General features: G+C 37.3%; 1 protein-coding gene across 1 annotated transcript; it reads left to right on the top strand.

Moving 5' to 3' along the window:
• The first annotated feature begins 129 nt into the window (after positions 1–129).
• On the top strand, positions 130–13,186 carry LOC145212191 (uncharacterized). The gene is made up of 32 exons (XM_080080231.1): positions 130–342; positions 431–691; positions 763–834; positions 1,426–1,536; positions 1,972–2,094; positions 3,055–3,177; positions 3,491–3,613; positions 4,586–4,708; positions 4,992–5,114; positions 5,190–5,312; positions 5,491–5,613; positions 5,686–5,808; positions 5,987–6,109; positions 6,182–6,304; positions 6,482–6,604; positions 7,371–7,493; positions 7,617–7,739; positions 7,805–7,927; positions 8,217–8,339; positions 8,410–8,499; positions 8,603–8,700; positions 8,763–8,921; positions 9,095–9,304; positions 9,430–9,624; positions 9,686–9,811; positions 9,873–10,010; positions 10,077–10,186; positions 10,475–10,682; positions 11,343–11,487; positions 11,655–11,818; positions 12,253–12,423; positions 12,761–13,186. The coding sequence occupies exons 1-32, from the start codon at positions 285–287 to the stop codon at positions 13,013–13,015; spliced, it is 4,416 nt and encodes a 1,471-aa protein (XP_079936357.1). The 5' UTR covers positions 130–284; the 3' UTR covers positions 13,016–13,186.
• Positions 13,187–15,642: the final 2,456 nt, after the last annotated feature.

The following is a 15,642-nucleotide window of genomic DNA, read 5'->3' as shown; positions in this document are numbered from 1 at the left end:
GTTGAGCTACTAATTGTCAGTTTGACTTGACAGATTAGGCTACACAAGCTTCCGAGAAACATTACATTGTTTACGCGTGTCCAATGAAACTATACACAGCAGTTTGACATTTATTCTTCAGTTCACCACGTGACGAAATTTACGCGCTGGTGGAGGCTATTATAAAGAGTACCACTCCAGCATTTTTGTTCACCAATATAGCATAAACTGTGTTGATGCCATTGGGTGATAGATTGTGCACTGTAACTTGACCTCTGTGTTTTCTTGTCAAATCGGTTCAGTTAATGGATACTTTATGGTTCATCGCTTTAGTGCTGTTGTCAAACTGGAAAACGATTGAAGGTGAGCTTTGTTATACACATCCATAAATACCATGTATTAGGCTCGCAAGGTACTTAAAATCATTACACGAATTACGTTTGTATTGCAGCTTTCTGTAATGGTACGTATACGGTCGGAGAAAACAAGGTTGATCCGACAAAGTCTGTCACAGTGGATTTCCAACACTCGTTTTGCAAGAAGCCAGCAGGTATAGACGCGACGGTGGCAGGAAGTGCCAAATTTGGGGACACATTTGCAGTCCTGCCCACTTCGATCTCAAGGTGTGAATTCAGTGCTGACGTAACGCGACTGGAAGAAGTCAAAACTTGGTGGCAAACTGATGTGGTTTTAACATGGAGGGCAAGGTTCGGTAAGCTGCTAGGTAGTTTAACATCATAATTTCTACACGCGTTTGCTCACGTGACGTGTCTTTGAACACAGATCCGCTAAGTCCGCCTAGTTCCTCTAACGCCAAGAGCACAGAATGCCAGGTTGATCAAGAAAATTGCATTGGTAAGTTTAATTTTGTTAGAAATGAAGATGATAAGCCACAGACAGGAGAAAAAGTATGTAAGCACAGAGTTGTAAGTCGGGTCGGGCTTTTCGGGTCGGGTTCGGGCCGGGTTTGGGCCTATAGGTTTTGTCAAACAAACGGGCTTGATTCGGGCCCGACTTTAAATTCTGTGTCCTTTGTCCGTTAAAAATAAAATTACCCAAAAGCATCTAGTTGCTGTACTTCATCTAATACCCAACATCCCTATAAAACGCCGTTTTTAATTGTATGCTGTGCAGAAGTGCCTTTTGTAGGGATTTATAGATGCCTGTCAATCAAACTTTCGGACCAAAACGGGCTTCTCAAAAACGATCCGGGTTCGGGTTCGAATTTTTGGTCTGCTTACAAGTTACAACTATGTGTAAGCATATCAAATATATAGGCAATTGAAACAACTTAGATGTATACCGTTGGTTTAAACGAAAGTATACTCAGTTCCGAGTATAGAATTTCATGGTGCGCCTATTTAGCATCTTTAGTGCCTCATTCAAACATAACATCAGTTCTCTATTGTGTTTATGTAGTGCCTACTATTTGTTTTATTAAAATAGATGGTCAATTGTGCGAAGCGGAGTATCATGGATGTGTTGATGGTGCGATATGGAATGGTCTTGCCTGCGCGTGTCAAAGCGGTTTCGAAGTCATTGGATCAAGATGCGAAGGTTGGCGGTGTTTGCGTTTTAGCAACGACTTAAAAATGGATGTTCTGGTTATACACAACTTTTTTTACTTTAACTTTTTTTGAACGGTTTAAGTTTGTACGCTAACGAATAATTTTTGCAAAGTGATTCTCAAACTTTCGCAGCACGCGACCTCAGCCAAATTATCGAAGCGCAGTTAAATGAACTTCCCTAAAGTTTTTTTTTCATTTTTGACAATCTTAAAAAGCAAGAGGCGCCTGGGGCTGTATGACCGAACCTTGTGTGTTTTTCTGCTTCAAACGAAACCCAATAAGCGCTGCAGTTTGAGATAAGGGTCAAATTGTTTTCACTTCAAAACGACCGCATCCCCTTATCTCGGTTGCAGAAGCATCCAGTGACTTGTTAACAGTGTGACTCGGCATATTTTATACACAAGTTTAACACTGACATTTTTAGATGTGAACGAATGTGAATCACCGTTGAATGCTTGCCAGTCTCATTCGACATGCACGAACAGTATGGGCAGTTACACTTGTCAATGCGATACGGGTTTTCGCACAAACGGAGGGGAATGTACAGGTAAAAAAGTTGTAATCATAACGCCATAAAACATTACAACGAAAATCAAATTTAATATACTTACTATACTTGTTTTTTCCATCGGAACAATTGCATCGATACAAGAGTTAGTGACTATTTATTACAATCGCTGGATGTTTTGACAACTTACTGGATATTTTGGTAGATGATCTGTTATTAACATACCCCGCATAAAATAGTTCCATTAATCACTGATTTTTGCGAAACTCTTTTAAATGGTGTTACATCAGCGAAATTCACTTGTGATGCGTTGTTGCATGAGCATCCGCTAGCTGTAACACTGGTTGACAAGATTGATACTTTTTGAAATGTTGCCCTTATTTAAAAAAAAACGTGTGACTTCATTATGGTCCCTAATTTGATATGTTAGCAAGTGTTTAAGGACTGTCATTCGTCAGGGTTTCATAACGGTTTTACATAAACGAAAAACATAAGTGGTTAATCATATTCATCGAGCCAAAACGTTTGCTTCGTTGCACAAGTAATCAAATCTGTTGGGAACTACGTTTATAAGCTGTGTTTATTGTTTGTTTTTTTACAAAACCTCACCCTAACAACCCTAACCGTCAGTATTTTCACACAGTTTGGCTTCGAATATTCTTTAATGCTCTTTGCGCTACCCGTGGGTATTTAGCAAATTACTATCCATTGGTATTTTCTATTTTTCGTTAGTAGAATTTCTGTCATAGTCACAAACCTGTGTCAAAAATGTGATGACCACAATGGAAGTTATCGCCCAATGACATTTACCAAAACAAAACGATGCCAAATTGAACTCTATGCTAACCTTTATATGTTTTATATTTAAAAGCTTCCCCAGACCACGAGAAAGTTTAAATAAGTCTGTTTATCCGGTGAGCACTTATGGGTCGAAAGGCATGGGCAAATCCAAGTTTGTTTCATTTCAGGGTTCAATTCTAAAAGTTTTGTCCTTTGCAGACGTAAACGAATGTTCTGAAAAGATCGATGGATGTCATGTCAATGCAACATGCACAAACTCAATCGGGAATTACACGTGCAAATGCAAAGACGGCTTTGCAGGAAATGGAACTCTCTGTGAAGGTGCTAAGGGAGAATTTTAAAGCTTAAGTGCCAAAAATGTTTAACGACGTGGTGTCAGAAATGCCAGTTAGGTATTCAATATTACGGTAGTTTTGCTTTGACAAGTCGCGACAAGATTTAACCATATTCCGTAAGAAAAGGTTTGACGAACTACACTAAGCAAGTCATTTTATATCGAGTAAGTATAAGATACAGCAGCAGAGTTTTTTTTGTTTTTACCAGCATGTAGGTTTAGTTAGGTACTTCCGCGTATCGTGGCTTCCACAAACATTTCCTTATTGTTCCAACAAATAAGCCTTTGATTTATAAACAGATATCAACGAATGTCTGGCGACCATTCGTCCATGTCATGAGCACGCATCTTGTGCGAATGTTCCAGGAAGTTACTCATGCGCTTGCGAAAGTGGATTTCGTGGCAACGGATCTTACTGTCAAGGTACGACGCGTATGTTCAAAGCTACTAATTATTCACACGACCTAAGTTGAAACTTTGGTGGTTTGTTAAATCGAAAAATCTCAAAGTTGTAATGAAAATATGCTGTAGGGATTACGAGGAGGCGAAAAACAAAAAATAATATGCCACAGTTTGTTTTTTAAGTTCCAAGCAACAGTTTTTTATATCAAATAGTTTATCCTGAAACACAAAACAAACCACGGTTAAAGCTAAAACTGTTTGGTTTTCGTTTGGATGCCGTTTATATGCTGCATACCAAGAGCCAAACCACAATGCCAGTATTTCTAAATCGTGCCTATATGAGTAACATGATGTTAGATTTGCCCTTTCCGTTACAACCACGATTACCTGTAACATCGCTATAATTAAACCGTCGTCATACAAGTTCGAGTCCAGTTTAATATATCAAAGTAGGTCCGCAGGGAATAGCTTAGTCTAAAACCGTTGTGAGTCATGTATATTTAATTTTATAAATGTAGATATCAACGAATGTGTGGAAAAGACTGATGATTGTCACAACAACGCCTCATGCTTGAACGGTGTGGGCAAATATTCGTGTAGTTGCAAAACTTTTGACAATTTTGATTTCTGTTTAAAGAAAATTAAAACTTTGCCTTGTTTCGTATGAAAAAAACAATGTAGCAACTAATATCAAACATATATGTAGCCTACGATCGTTTTCGTTTTGTGTCTGCAAATGTTTAAGCCTATTATAACGATAACTTGTTTTAGCAAACAGACATTCATGAGCAATGCAAAAGTAATGTGGAATTTTACACATTTTTTTTTTTTTGGGAATTCAATGTGGGTAATCGTGTGGTTTACGCGCATTAAGGCCAGATTTTCTTGATGTACATAAGTTCACATTCATGGGTTTAAAGATCCGCATATGTGGATCGTTGCATTTGTACTTTAAAGTATTAAAAAATTAAGAGAGGATTGATTGTTGTTTAGATGTTGACGAATGTACATTGCAAACGCATGGATGTCATCCAAATGCAACGTGCCAAAATTATCATGGCGACCACGCTTGTTTCTGCAAAGAGGGATATAGTGGCGACGGCATCAGTTGCCAAGGTATAATTTTCGGCATTACTTCAATGATAATAACAACGAATTCTGCAAAGCATGAATTAAAGGTCATAAATCCCCTACAAACGTGAATGAATGTCCGTTGCAAATTCATCAAAGCCACAAAAAATGTGACTTGTCAAAAATTTGGTGGTGCTTATAAACAACTTCGTAAAGATAACTTTGTTAAAAAAACGTTCCGCAATTAGCTATGTACGCATTATGTTTGCAGCCACTGTGTATGGTAAATGAAACTATAAAATTATTGTATAAGTTATCTTAATTACAGATGTGGACGAATGTTCGTTGCAAACACACCGTTGTCACGGTAACGCAACATGTCAAAACTACGAGGGCGGTCACTTATGCATCTGTGATAGTGGTTTCAGTGGAGACGGGATAAATTGCCTAGGTGAGTGTTATTTCTTGTAAGAGATATATGCTTAAATGCATGTTCTTTAAGATATAACATCAAAATACCGTACAGACGTAAATGAATGTTTGTTGCAAACTCACCAATGCCACAAAAACGCGACGTGTCAAAATTTTTATGGTGGTCATGAATGTATCTGCAAGCAAGGTTTTTCTGGTGATGGTCAAAACTGTCAAGGTCAGTTTGCTTCTATTGTTAACACTTTACAGGTATTTTTTGACTTAATAAATTCAATCCTGGTAAAAAAACAACTGATAACTTCGTAAAAAAAAATGTTCCACAGTTGATAAAATGCGCATCAGGCTTGCAGCAACCTTATATTATATATGAAGCTAATTTGATCAATTATTGCCAGATTTGGACGAGTGTTCGTTGCAAACACACCATTGTCACGATAACGCAACATGTAAAAACTACGACGGCGGTCACTTATGCATCTGTGATAGTGGTTTTAGTGGAGACGGAATAAATTGCCAAGGTGAGTGTTATTTGTAAGTGTTATATGCTTAAATGCATGTTCTTTAAGATATAACATCAAAATAATTTACAGACGTAAATGAATGTTTGTTGCAAACTCACCAATGCCACAAAAACGCGACGTGTCAAAATTTTTATGGTGGTCATGAATGTATCTGCAAGCAAGGTTTTTCTGGTGATGGTCAAAACTGTCAAGGTCAGTTTGCTTCTATTGTTAACACTTTACAGGTATTTTTTGACTTAATAAATTCAATCCTGGTAAAAAAAAAACTGATAACTTCGTAAAAAAAAATGTTCCACAGTTGATAAAATGCGCATCAGGCTTGCAGCAACCTTATATTATATATGAAGCTAATTTGATCAATTATTGCCAGATTTGGACGAGTGTTCGTTGCAAACACACCATTGTCACGATAACGCAACATGTAAAAACTACGACGGCGGTCACTTATGCATCTGTGATAGTGGTTTTAGTGGAGACGGAATAAATTGCCAAGGTGAGTGTTATTTGTAAGTGTTATATGCTTAAATGCATGTTCTTTAAGATATAACATCAAAATAATTTACAGATGTAAATGAATGTTTGTTGCAAACTCACCAATGCCACAAAAACGCGACGTGTCAAAATTTTTATGGTGGTCATGAATGTATCTGCAAGCAAGGTTTTTCTGGTGATGGTCAAAACTGTCAAGGTCAGTTTGCTTCTATTGTTAACACTTTACAGGTATTTTTTGACTTAATAAATTCAATCCTGGTAAAAAAACAACTGATAACTTCGTAAAAAAAATGTTCCACAGTTGGTAAAATGCGCATCAGGCTTACAGCAACCTTATATTATATAAGAAGCTAATTTGATCAATTATTGCCAGATTTGGACGAGTGTTCGTTGCAAACACACCATTGTCACGGTAACGCAACATGTAAAAACTACGACGGCGGTCACTTATGCATCTGCGATAGTGGTTTTAGTGGAGACGGGATGAATTGTCGAGGTGAGTTAGCGGCCGTAATTTACACAAATCTTTGCAGCCTGGATCTGTACCGAGCGCCGCACTAGGGTTTCTTAATTCGTGTCGAACGCAACACACTGTCCGCCTGACAGGTGCAAAATCCTCCCATTGCAAAATAGCATTGGTTATCTATTAAAGCGAACAGAAATGTGTCACAATCAGCTAGTAATACACACACACAAAATGACCGATAAACTTACGCAAAGAAATATGTGGCGTTAATATAGTCATTACCTCTTAAATGACATACAAACATTATGACGACATTAATCCAACACAATGACACACAATCAAATTACGTAACCGCAGGAGTCCAGGACTATACTGCAGGCACTTTGGCGGACTGACAGTGAGACCTTTTGTCACTTTATAATTACTTTTAGCTTTCATGATCAATTAGCTGTACATAATACACTTTAATGTTAGCACATAAATATTTCCAAACTAAACAATTTTAACCACAAACTACGACTATTAAACAGACTGCTAACAACACAGAAAGGAACTGTAAAACGTGGTCCGTACAAGATTGCAACACTAATGATATCGTATGCATTGTTACGTTCAAATTTCTTCACCATCCATAGCGGGCGCTTTGTTACGTCACAGCAAATTAATTCAGATTAACTGGCGTGAATTAGTAACAGGGAAATGAAGCGATACAAGCAAATTCTCGCTGTAACATTAAAAGTTATTCAAAATTGCTCAAACGCATGTTATTTAAGATATAAATACAAATGCTTTGCAGACGTTAATGAATGTTTGTTGCAAACTCACCAATGCCACAGAAATGCGACGTGTCAAAATTTTGATGGTGGTCATGAATGCATCTGCAAGAAAGGTTTTTCTGGTGATGGCCAAAACTGTCAAGGTAAAATAGCTTTTATTCTACACATTTAACAGGTATTTAATTGGGTTAATAAATTCCATCCCGGTAAAAACAACTGATAACTTGTATGAAGTGAAACGTTCCATTTGGTCAATTTCATGACAGATTTGGACGAGTGCTTGTTGCAAACACACCGTTGTCACGGTAATGCAACATGTAAAAACTACGACGGCGGCCACTTATGCATCTGCGATGGAGGTTTTAGTGGGGACGGGATAAGCTGTCAAGGTGAGTGTAGTTTGAAATGCGTTAAATGCATGTTCTTTAAGATATAACATTAAAATACCTTACAGACGTGAATGAATGTTTATTGCACATTCACGATTGCCACGAAAACGCGTCGTGCTTCAACCATGAAGGTGGTCATGAATGTATCTGCAAGGATGGTTTTTCTGGTCATGGACAACATTGTCATGGTTGGTTTTACTGTACTTTGGGGCAAACGTATCATTGGTGTTGGTTTGACAAAAAACTCGAGGAGATAGAGGAGATACGCATGACCCGAAATTACCTTTGTAAACCTATTCACAGGACAAACGTCTGCTCCACTGGTTTGATTATGAGATTTGTTCCGCGCCATAATTAGGATCTAAAATATTAACCTAACCAACTGACATTTTAGCTGCTGGAATATTTTTTTCATTATTCAACTTATTGAGCAATTTTAATATCCTTGTGCAAAACTTATTAGATGAAAATTTTTAGATGAAAATGAGTGCAATTTACAAACACACGATTGTCATAAAAACGCAACATGCACAAACGCAGTACCGGGCTACAACTGCCAGTGCAACCACGGATTTCACGGCAACGGAACAAATTGCATAGGTAGGCAGCAGTGAGACTAAATCTTGATTTAAACAGAAATTTGCTTTTAACCCCGCTTTTAAACTTTAAGAATACTGCGACCCAGCTGTTTTAGAAGATTTCTCTTTCGACTATGCATATGTTGGTGAAACGCAACAATCTAACGAAAGGTGTCCTGGAGGTAAAATCAATTCATACTTGCTGCAGCATATTACTTACCTTTGGAAAAAATATAAACCGTAAAGAAAAATTACTATTTTTTAGTGACTAAATTCTTTTTTTAGGTAAGCCGGCCACGACTGCTCTCTGTTTAGATAACTTCCCCAAACGGGCATATTTTCAGTTGATACCTTTTACTGGGTGTGACATGGACTTGGCACAGGTGACAATCTTATGTTCACGAAATGAAGTGTTTCACTTATATTTAACGTCCGTTACGTTTAGATCACAGCAATGTCTAAGAGCACAGAAGATTTCGCGATCGCTACCAAGCACGTTCAATCTCTGGTTTCAAGTTCCAGTAATTTGACAGAAGAGCAAGTGAACAACGTAGTTAACTATCTACAGGACATTACTACGTTGGCGGAAAATGGCAGCATCAACGTAACTTGTTTGTCAAAAATTAATTTTGATGAATAGATATAAAGTCGTTTTCCATTCATATTGACTGGATGGTTGTAAAAAAAAGCATTCGCAATTTTGCGTGAGAGATATATGTTCTAATTAGGATTTATTCTATATTCTAAGCTTAATATCAAAATATATGTTTCTGTCAGGTTTCTACCAGCACGTTTAGTTCCATGCTTTCGGTGGTGGATAATCTAGTAGAAAATCAATTTAACTCGAGCGGAGGGAAAGAAGTAACAGAAAAAGACAAACAAAATCAACAGAATTTGGTCAAATCCATTGCGTCTATGGCACTTTTTGTCCAACTAAACAAATCGAACCCAATTTTTAACTATCAAAGCAACTCTTTTGATATGGAGGTAAATGAAAATAAAAATCTCGAAACCTATTATTATGTATTAAAACGACTATGACATAGACCCGTTGTAATGGGCAGGGCAGTGAAAGGTGTATGCAAGTTACAATAACAAGATCTGTTACACAGGTAAAACAAGATGATGGTAGCGATTTTCCGAAGGTCACATTTACTGCAAATAACGCTGTTGATGTCATACTGCCTCCAAGCGCTGTAAGAAGCGCCTGGGCGACCACTAGCGGCAACAATGATTCGGAGCGCAGATCAGCCTTTGTTTATTACAAAGACGATTCGCTGTTCTATTCGGAAAACGGTGTTCATTCGGTAATGTCAAGCTAGTGGTAACTCATTCTTTGCTAATGACTAATATCTTAGCGTTGAATAGGTGATATCTGTCGATGTTGGAAATAAAGAAAACCTTCAAAATCTTACTGATCCTGTCATAATCAAGTTTTTGGACCAGCACGCTCGGTTCTCAGAAACACACGTGAAAGACAAAAATAAGTTACAGGTAAAAACAGATTGACTGTTTTGTAATGCGACTCTAATAATTAGTTGGGTGATTTTGACAGGCTATAAAAACTTCAGCAAGGTGCGCCTATTGGGATTTTAACACCAGTCGATGGCTTTCCGACGGTTGCTGTTTAAATACTACTTCAGATCCACCGGAATGCTTGTGTTACCATTTGACCAACTTTGCTCTGATAGTGGTAAGTTATAAACACACAAAATGCTAAATTAATAAATTGTTTTGCCAATTTATGTATTTTGTGTAGAAATCCGAAACTGTTCCAACAGATGCTGCTTTGACAATTGTAAGTTACGTTGGTTGTGTGGCGTCAATCTGTGGGCTGTTTTTAACTATCGCCTTACATCTTTGGTTGCGGTAAGTTTCTCCAATTGTAAAATACAACACAAAGCGAGTAATTTTCTAGTCAAGATTTCACTTTTCCTAAAGCATACATACAGTTGACAATAATGTGATAAAGTCAAAACCTGACACGTTATGACTTGATATAACATCAAGGTAATCAATAAAATCTAAAATATAGAAAACACCAGCTGAGCATTATGAACTGACCTTGAGTTGCTTAAACCTTTTACGAGTAAAATCGTTTAAAGATATTTTCTTAATTTTTAGTCAACGTTTACAACGCTTTTTAAACGATTACAGAGAAATAAGACGGAGACGGCCAGTTAAGATTTTAGTGAATATCTGTGCCAACCTCATGATTGCTGACATCGTATTTCTGGCCGGAGTAACCCGTTCCGAGAACCCAGCCGCATGTACAGCTGTTACAGCGATACTTCATTTCTTTCTACTCACAACCTGGTGCTGGATGACAGTGTACAGCTACGATATGTACATGTCCGTTGTCAAGGTAATGATATTTTTAGGAAAGTTTTTGTCAATAAGTGGCGCCCAAGAGGTATGTGTGCACTAAAACATAGATACTGTTTTAATGTGTAAGCTAAGTTATTTACAAAAAGCCGTTTAAAATAATAATTTCGGAAGAACACTTTTTGATTTTCCCTAACCCAGGGGTCGGCAAGAGGTGGTTTTTCATGGCACGCTAACCGAATTGCGTGTTTATATTGAAGTAACAATTTAACCTGTCAACCTGCTTGTTTTCAGTTTTTATCTTGTGAGTGTCGTGAAATTCAGCCTTATATGCACAAAACACTCTGCTTTCTTAAGATTATTGATATCTGCTGGTACGCACCACTATTATTCAGAAAAACGTCGGCACGCGAGGTCATTAACACATCGCCTAAAAGGTTGCCGACCCCTGCCCTAAGCATTATTTTTTATTTTTGGTGTTTTATTTATACAATAGAGGCAAAATAGCTGTTTCTGCTTTATTTTATTTTATTTTATTTGTAGCGCAAAGTTTTGTACCCGTGTAAAAAGGTATAATCACTGATTATTCACTTTTGCTCTGAGTACTGTATGTCACATTTATTGTGTTTTTAAAAAGTATTCTGTCCATGCTTGTAAAGATATTTTACCCTAAACAACGCCGTTAAAACATATTTTTTAGGTTTTTCGGAACGACGCGGGAAGTTTTATGCAGCGGGTTTCGGCCTTTGCCTACGTCACACCCGCCGTAATTGCCCTGCTTACTGTTTCAATCGCAGTTGGACATTTTGATCAAATTCCACAAGACAGCGGATTGTGCAACACAGGCAAATTACACTTATTTTTAGTTACATTTTGTCACATCTTACCTCAAAGGCAATTAAATTACCGACCAAGATGCTTTGACAGCGTAACTTATTCAAACTAATCAAATCAATAAATTTTTTAAATTAGTTTTTAACTACTTTTTTTATTTGTGAATATTACTTTACAGAATTAAATCCTTTCAAAACATCAGTATACAGAGCTGAAAACATGTGCTGGTTACGGGGATATTCACTTTACTTCGGGTTTCTTCTGCCGGTCGGAATCTTGGCAACTTTCAATCTGTTTTGTTTTGCCCTTATTTTCAGAGAAATCGTGTGCAAAAAGATGGAGGTGGGTGACATTACAATGAACGGTATTTGACAATAAAGGAGTGTCTCTGTTTACACTAATCTTGTACTGCAAGATACATTTTCCTAAAGTTTGTGACTTGACAAGAGTCATTAAAGCTCGAAGCAAATACTGCGAAAACTGTAAAAACGTCGTAAACATAACGTACCGCTTATTCCAAATTTAAACTTGTGTTATTGCAAAGTTAGTGTTTCAGGTAAGGTTTACAAATATTACTGGCTGCTTTAGGCTTTACACGATTTGCTATTGTGAACGATCACCTAGTATAGAAGCAAATCCAACGAATATAGCACATGCAAAGCCAACGAACAACCTACAAAATGTAATACAGCCAAAGACATCCTTGCACGCAACTAACTAATAGCAATTTGTTCTTCATTGTTTTTCCTGTCATGTGAATAACCACCTTTATCCAGGGTCGAACGCGAGCGATGAAGCGAACAAATACTCAGAACTTTTTAATCGCTTTCACCATGGCAGCTGTGATGGGAATGACGTGGATATTTGGTTATTTCATGCTGATCTCCGAGGACGTAACTTACCTTCGCGTGATGAGTTGGCTTTTTGCTGTCGTCAATTCAGCTCAGGTAAGAACCATTCAAAAGCATTAAGACATCAACAACCTCATCTTTATGTAGTATCATTGACTAATGTACTCGTAGAAACTGAATTGCGTTAATGCGCCAACGCTTTATTAAATAGATAAGACACAATTAAAGCAGATCTGTTTTTAATATGCCGAACGTCATTCTTTTGTTGTAAAGGCTGCCACACTAACAAGACAGAGGGCAGAAGGTTTGAATATAAAACACGTCTATTACAGTCATAAACTGATCAAATTTAATTCAGTTTTGAAACGAACTCTTCCTTTTAATAAACAACCAACTACCTATCACTAAATTTAACGTGCAACATTGCAAACAGGGTGTTTCGATATTTATCCTCACAACGCTTCGGTCGCAAGAGCTTCGTCGCGTCTGGTGGAATCCCTTGCGCTTCTGTTGTGGACAAGCTCCAAGCGCTACCTCGAGGTTTATGAGCCAAACGACCTTCAAAACCAGTATGGGAAGTTTCAGGCCGCATAACGGACGCGGGAACACGACTTTTACTGAAGCGTCAAACGGTGACAGGGGAAATTCTGTCAACTTTCACAGCACCAGCATTAATGGCGGATCCTGACGAACCGATTCAATCTTTGTTAGTTTACTTTTTTGTATGTGCTGTGACAGCTTATGGAGCTTGAAAAGATGCAGTATTTTAGGTACATGTGGTGTTTCGTATCGTACGTGCCGGTGTTTGCGTCGCTCACTTGCCCGGTTTTACTTTCAATAAAAACGATTTATCCGCAAACCCGAAGCTGTTTCATCACGTTATATTATAGTAACCGATTGTCATCTATACCGGGACATGACAAAAAAGGTACTAAAGTTGCTGTGTTTGATTAACAGTATTACCAACTCCGCAAAAAATTTTGATGCATTCTGATGACGAGTGTCCGGTGCGTATAGGTGTAGGTGTGCTGCTTTCCTTTATGCGCCACTATCACAGCTACGTATGGACTTTTACTATCACCCATTCGAGTATATATGCCATCAGGAATGCCACGTATATATTTTAGATTTCAGCAATGTTAAAAGGTAGCTGAGCAGAATAGTTACATTTATAACAAGGCAAATTAAAGGAAATTAGAAAAGCAGTCTCACTGCAAGATGTCTGAGTAAAAAACATCAGTATAATTTACCTAGTGTAGCAGCAGGTTTTGGTTTGTAACCCAATAACGAGATAAATGACCTTTAGATAGTTATAACTTATTTAAAAATAAATGTATTTCTTGTAAATCAATAAACCATAGCCTACATGGCCTACATTCTACAATTTATTAAACGTACTGGTTTTTTAAATTTAAAAACGAACGACATCTGACTCGTGCAGATACCTCCGACGAATTTTAGCAATGTTTAAAAAAAATTGCTTTCTGTGGTTCTGCCTACTTTGCGTTAACCCTGATGGCATTGCAATGCAGTTTGGAAACGCAGGTAGTAGACAATTTGACACGTTTTTTGTTCAATCAGGAGTGTTTTTATGATAGTTATTTGCTTTATATTTCTTTTGTTTGAAGGTGGCAATTGGCTGCCTTGGCCAATAGTTGACAATATCAGCAACTTTTATGCTATGTTTCCAAACGCCTTACAATTGTGCAACGAAATGAAAGTCGAAACAACTCCCATCCCATTTGATTCAGCTCAATGGTTGAACATGATGAGTGATACGTCCTCGTATTTATGTAAAAGTTTTGGTAATGTTTTATTTGGGTTAATTACCTGTTAGCTGTTTTGCGAACTTCCGCGTTTTCTGTCAGGCAATGCTGATTTAAACAATATTTGTTGTTGGACAAGATGTACTTGGCCAATGCTGGATTGTGGAACTTGCGTTAAAGCACACGATTTGTGTAAACTCTCAGGTTAGATGTACATATTTAATTGCTCATGTGTTTTCTTTACATGTTATCAAGCACTTAATTATGAGTCTAATGAATTTGATTTAACAGAAACCAAAAACGATACTGTATGCAATAGGAAATTGACATTTCAACCGACCGTCGTTGAAAACAAAACAACTCGCTTTTTAGTAGAAAATGAAACATTTGTAATTGGAAATTGGTCAGGTAGACTGTAATGGTTAAACACCAATAAAACATCCCACAGAAAAATAAAATGACGGTGAATTCTTTTAAGGCTTATTATTAAGGCATGCAAATATATGTTTTGTCGTTTGGAAAAAGCAAACTTATCAACTAAAAAATTGCACGGGATCAAACGAACTTGTCTGTAGTGCTAACGGTAAGAATCAGTTTTAAACGTTTTATGTGACAACTTATGGAATCATATCTAATTTTATTGTTGACATATCCTTACATTCAAAGACGAGAGACCATGCAAAGTGGATTGCGCAATACAAAACCAAGATAACAATGACAGTAGTTCAGCAGCCCTTGACGGTGAGACAAGTCTATTATTGCCTTATTTGGGCATTATAGATTTGGATTGGTAGTAATGATTGATTTCTCAAACTTGCTGTCTGAAGCAATGTTAAAAAAACTGGTGATAAACGTATATGTATTATTTTGAATATAAATGTGAAAGCATGTTTGTTGATATCTGCCCTGGAGTGTTTATGCAGCAAATAAGCTTCAGTCGTGAGTTTAAATCACACCCATCAGATTACAAATTTGTCTAGCCAACGCTTTGTCTCATGGCGACAAACTTCGGTAAAACGTCAGTTGTTAATTTTGATAATCATTCAAAAAATACCGCTTTTAACGTCTATGATGTTCTTGTTGATCAGAAGCCAGTTGCAAAAGGACATGTACAAACAAACATGCACATTGTGAACCCTCCTCTGGAACGTCCACTGGATTTAGGTGCAGATGCAATCCGGGTTTTGAGGGAAACGTAAACAACTGCAAACGTAAATGGCGTTCGTAAAAAATATTTGTGTTTCTAATAAACCAACTACTATTTGTATCAGCAAAAAACGGAAAATGCTTTAGCGATGACGATTGTGGCTTAGAGCAACTATGTGAAAAAGAAAAATGCAAGCCGTTGCACAACTTTACTTCCAACGATTCCGTTCGCTGTACAGGTACATTTGTAATAATTTTATAATTTTTAATTTTTCCTGAAAAACCTAATGAATATCCTTGTAGATATTAATAAGTGCAACTCAATGCCGTGTCACCCCAAGTCAACTTGCACTAACACAAATGGAAGTTTCTGTTGCAAGTGCAGAACTGGATACATAGGAGA

This window comes from Phallusia mammillata, chromosome 2, assembly GCF_965637545.1.
Source record: "Phallusia mammillata chromosome 2, kaPhaMamm4.hap1.1, whole genome shotgun sequence".
NCBI classification, from domain to species: Eukaryota; Metazoa; Chordata; class Ascidiacea; order Phlebobranchia; family Ascidiidae; genus Phallusia; species Phallusia mammillata.
Note: the sequence above shows the minus strand (reverse complement) of the source record. Positions and strands in the feature narration are given on the sequence as shown.

Bases quoted from the DNA above. Each gene is read 5' to 3' on its own strand.
- LOC145212191 (XM_080080231.1), top strand. From the start codon at position 285: ATGGATACTTTATGGTTCATCGCTTTAGTGCTGTTGTCAAACTGGAAA. The intron at 7,740-7,804 runs GTGAGTGTAGTT...AATACCTTACAG, and splicing joins GGACGGGATAAGCTGTCAAG to ACGTGAATGAATGTTTATTG. The intron at 11,819-12,252 runs GTGGGTGACATT...ACCTTTATCCAG, and splicing joins TCGTGTGCAAAAAGATGGAG to GGTCGAACGCGAGCGATGAA.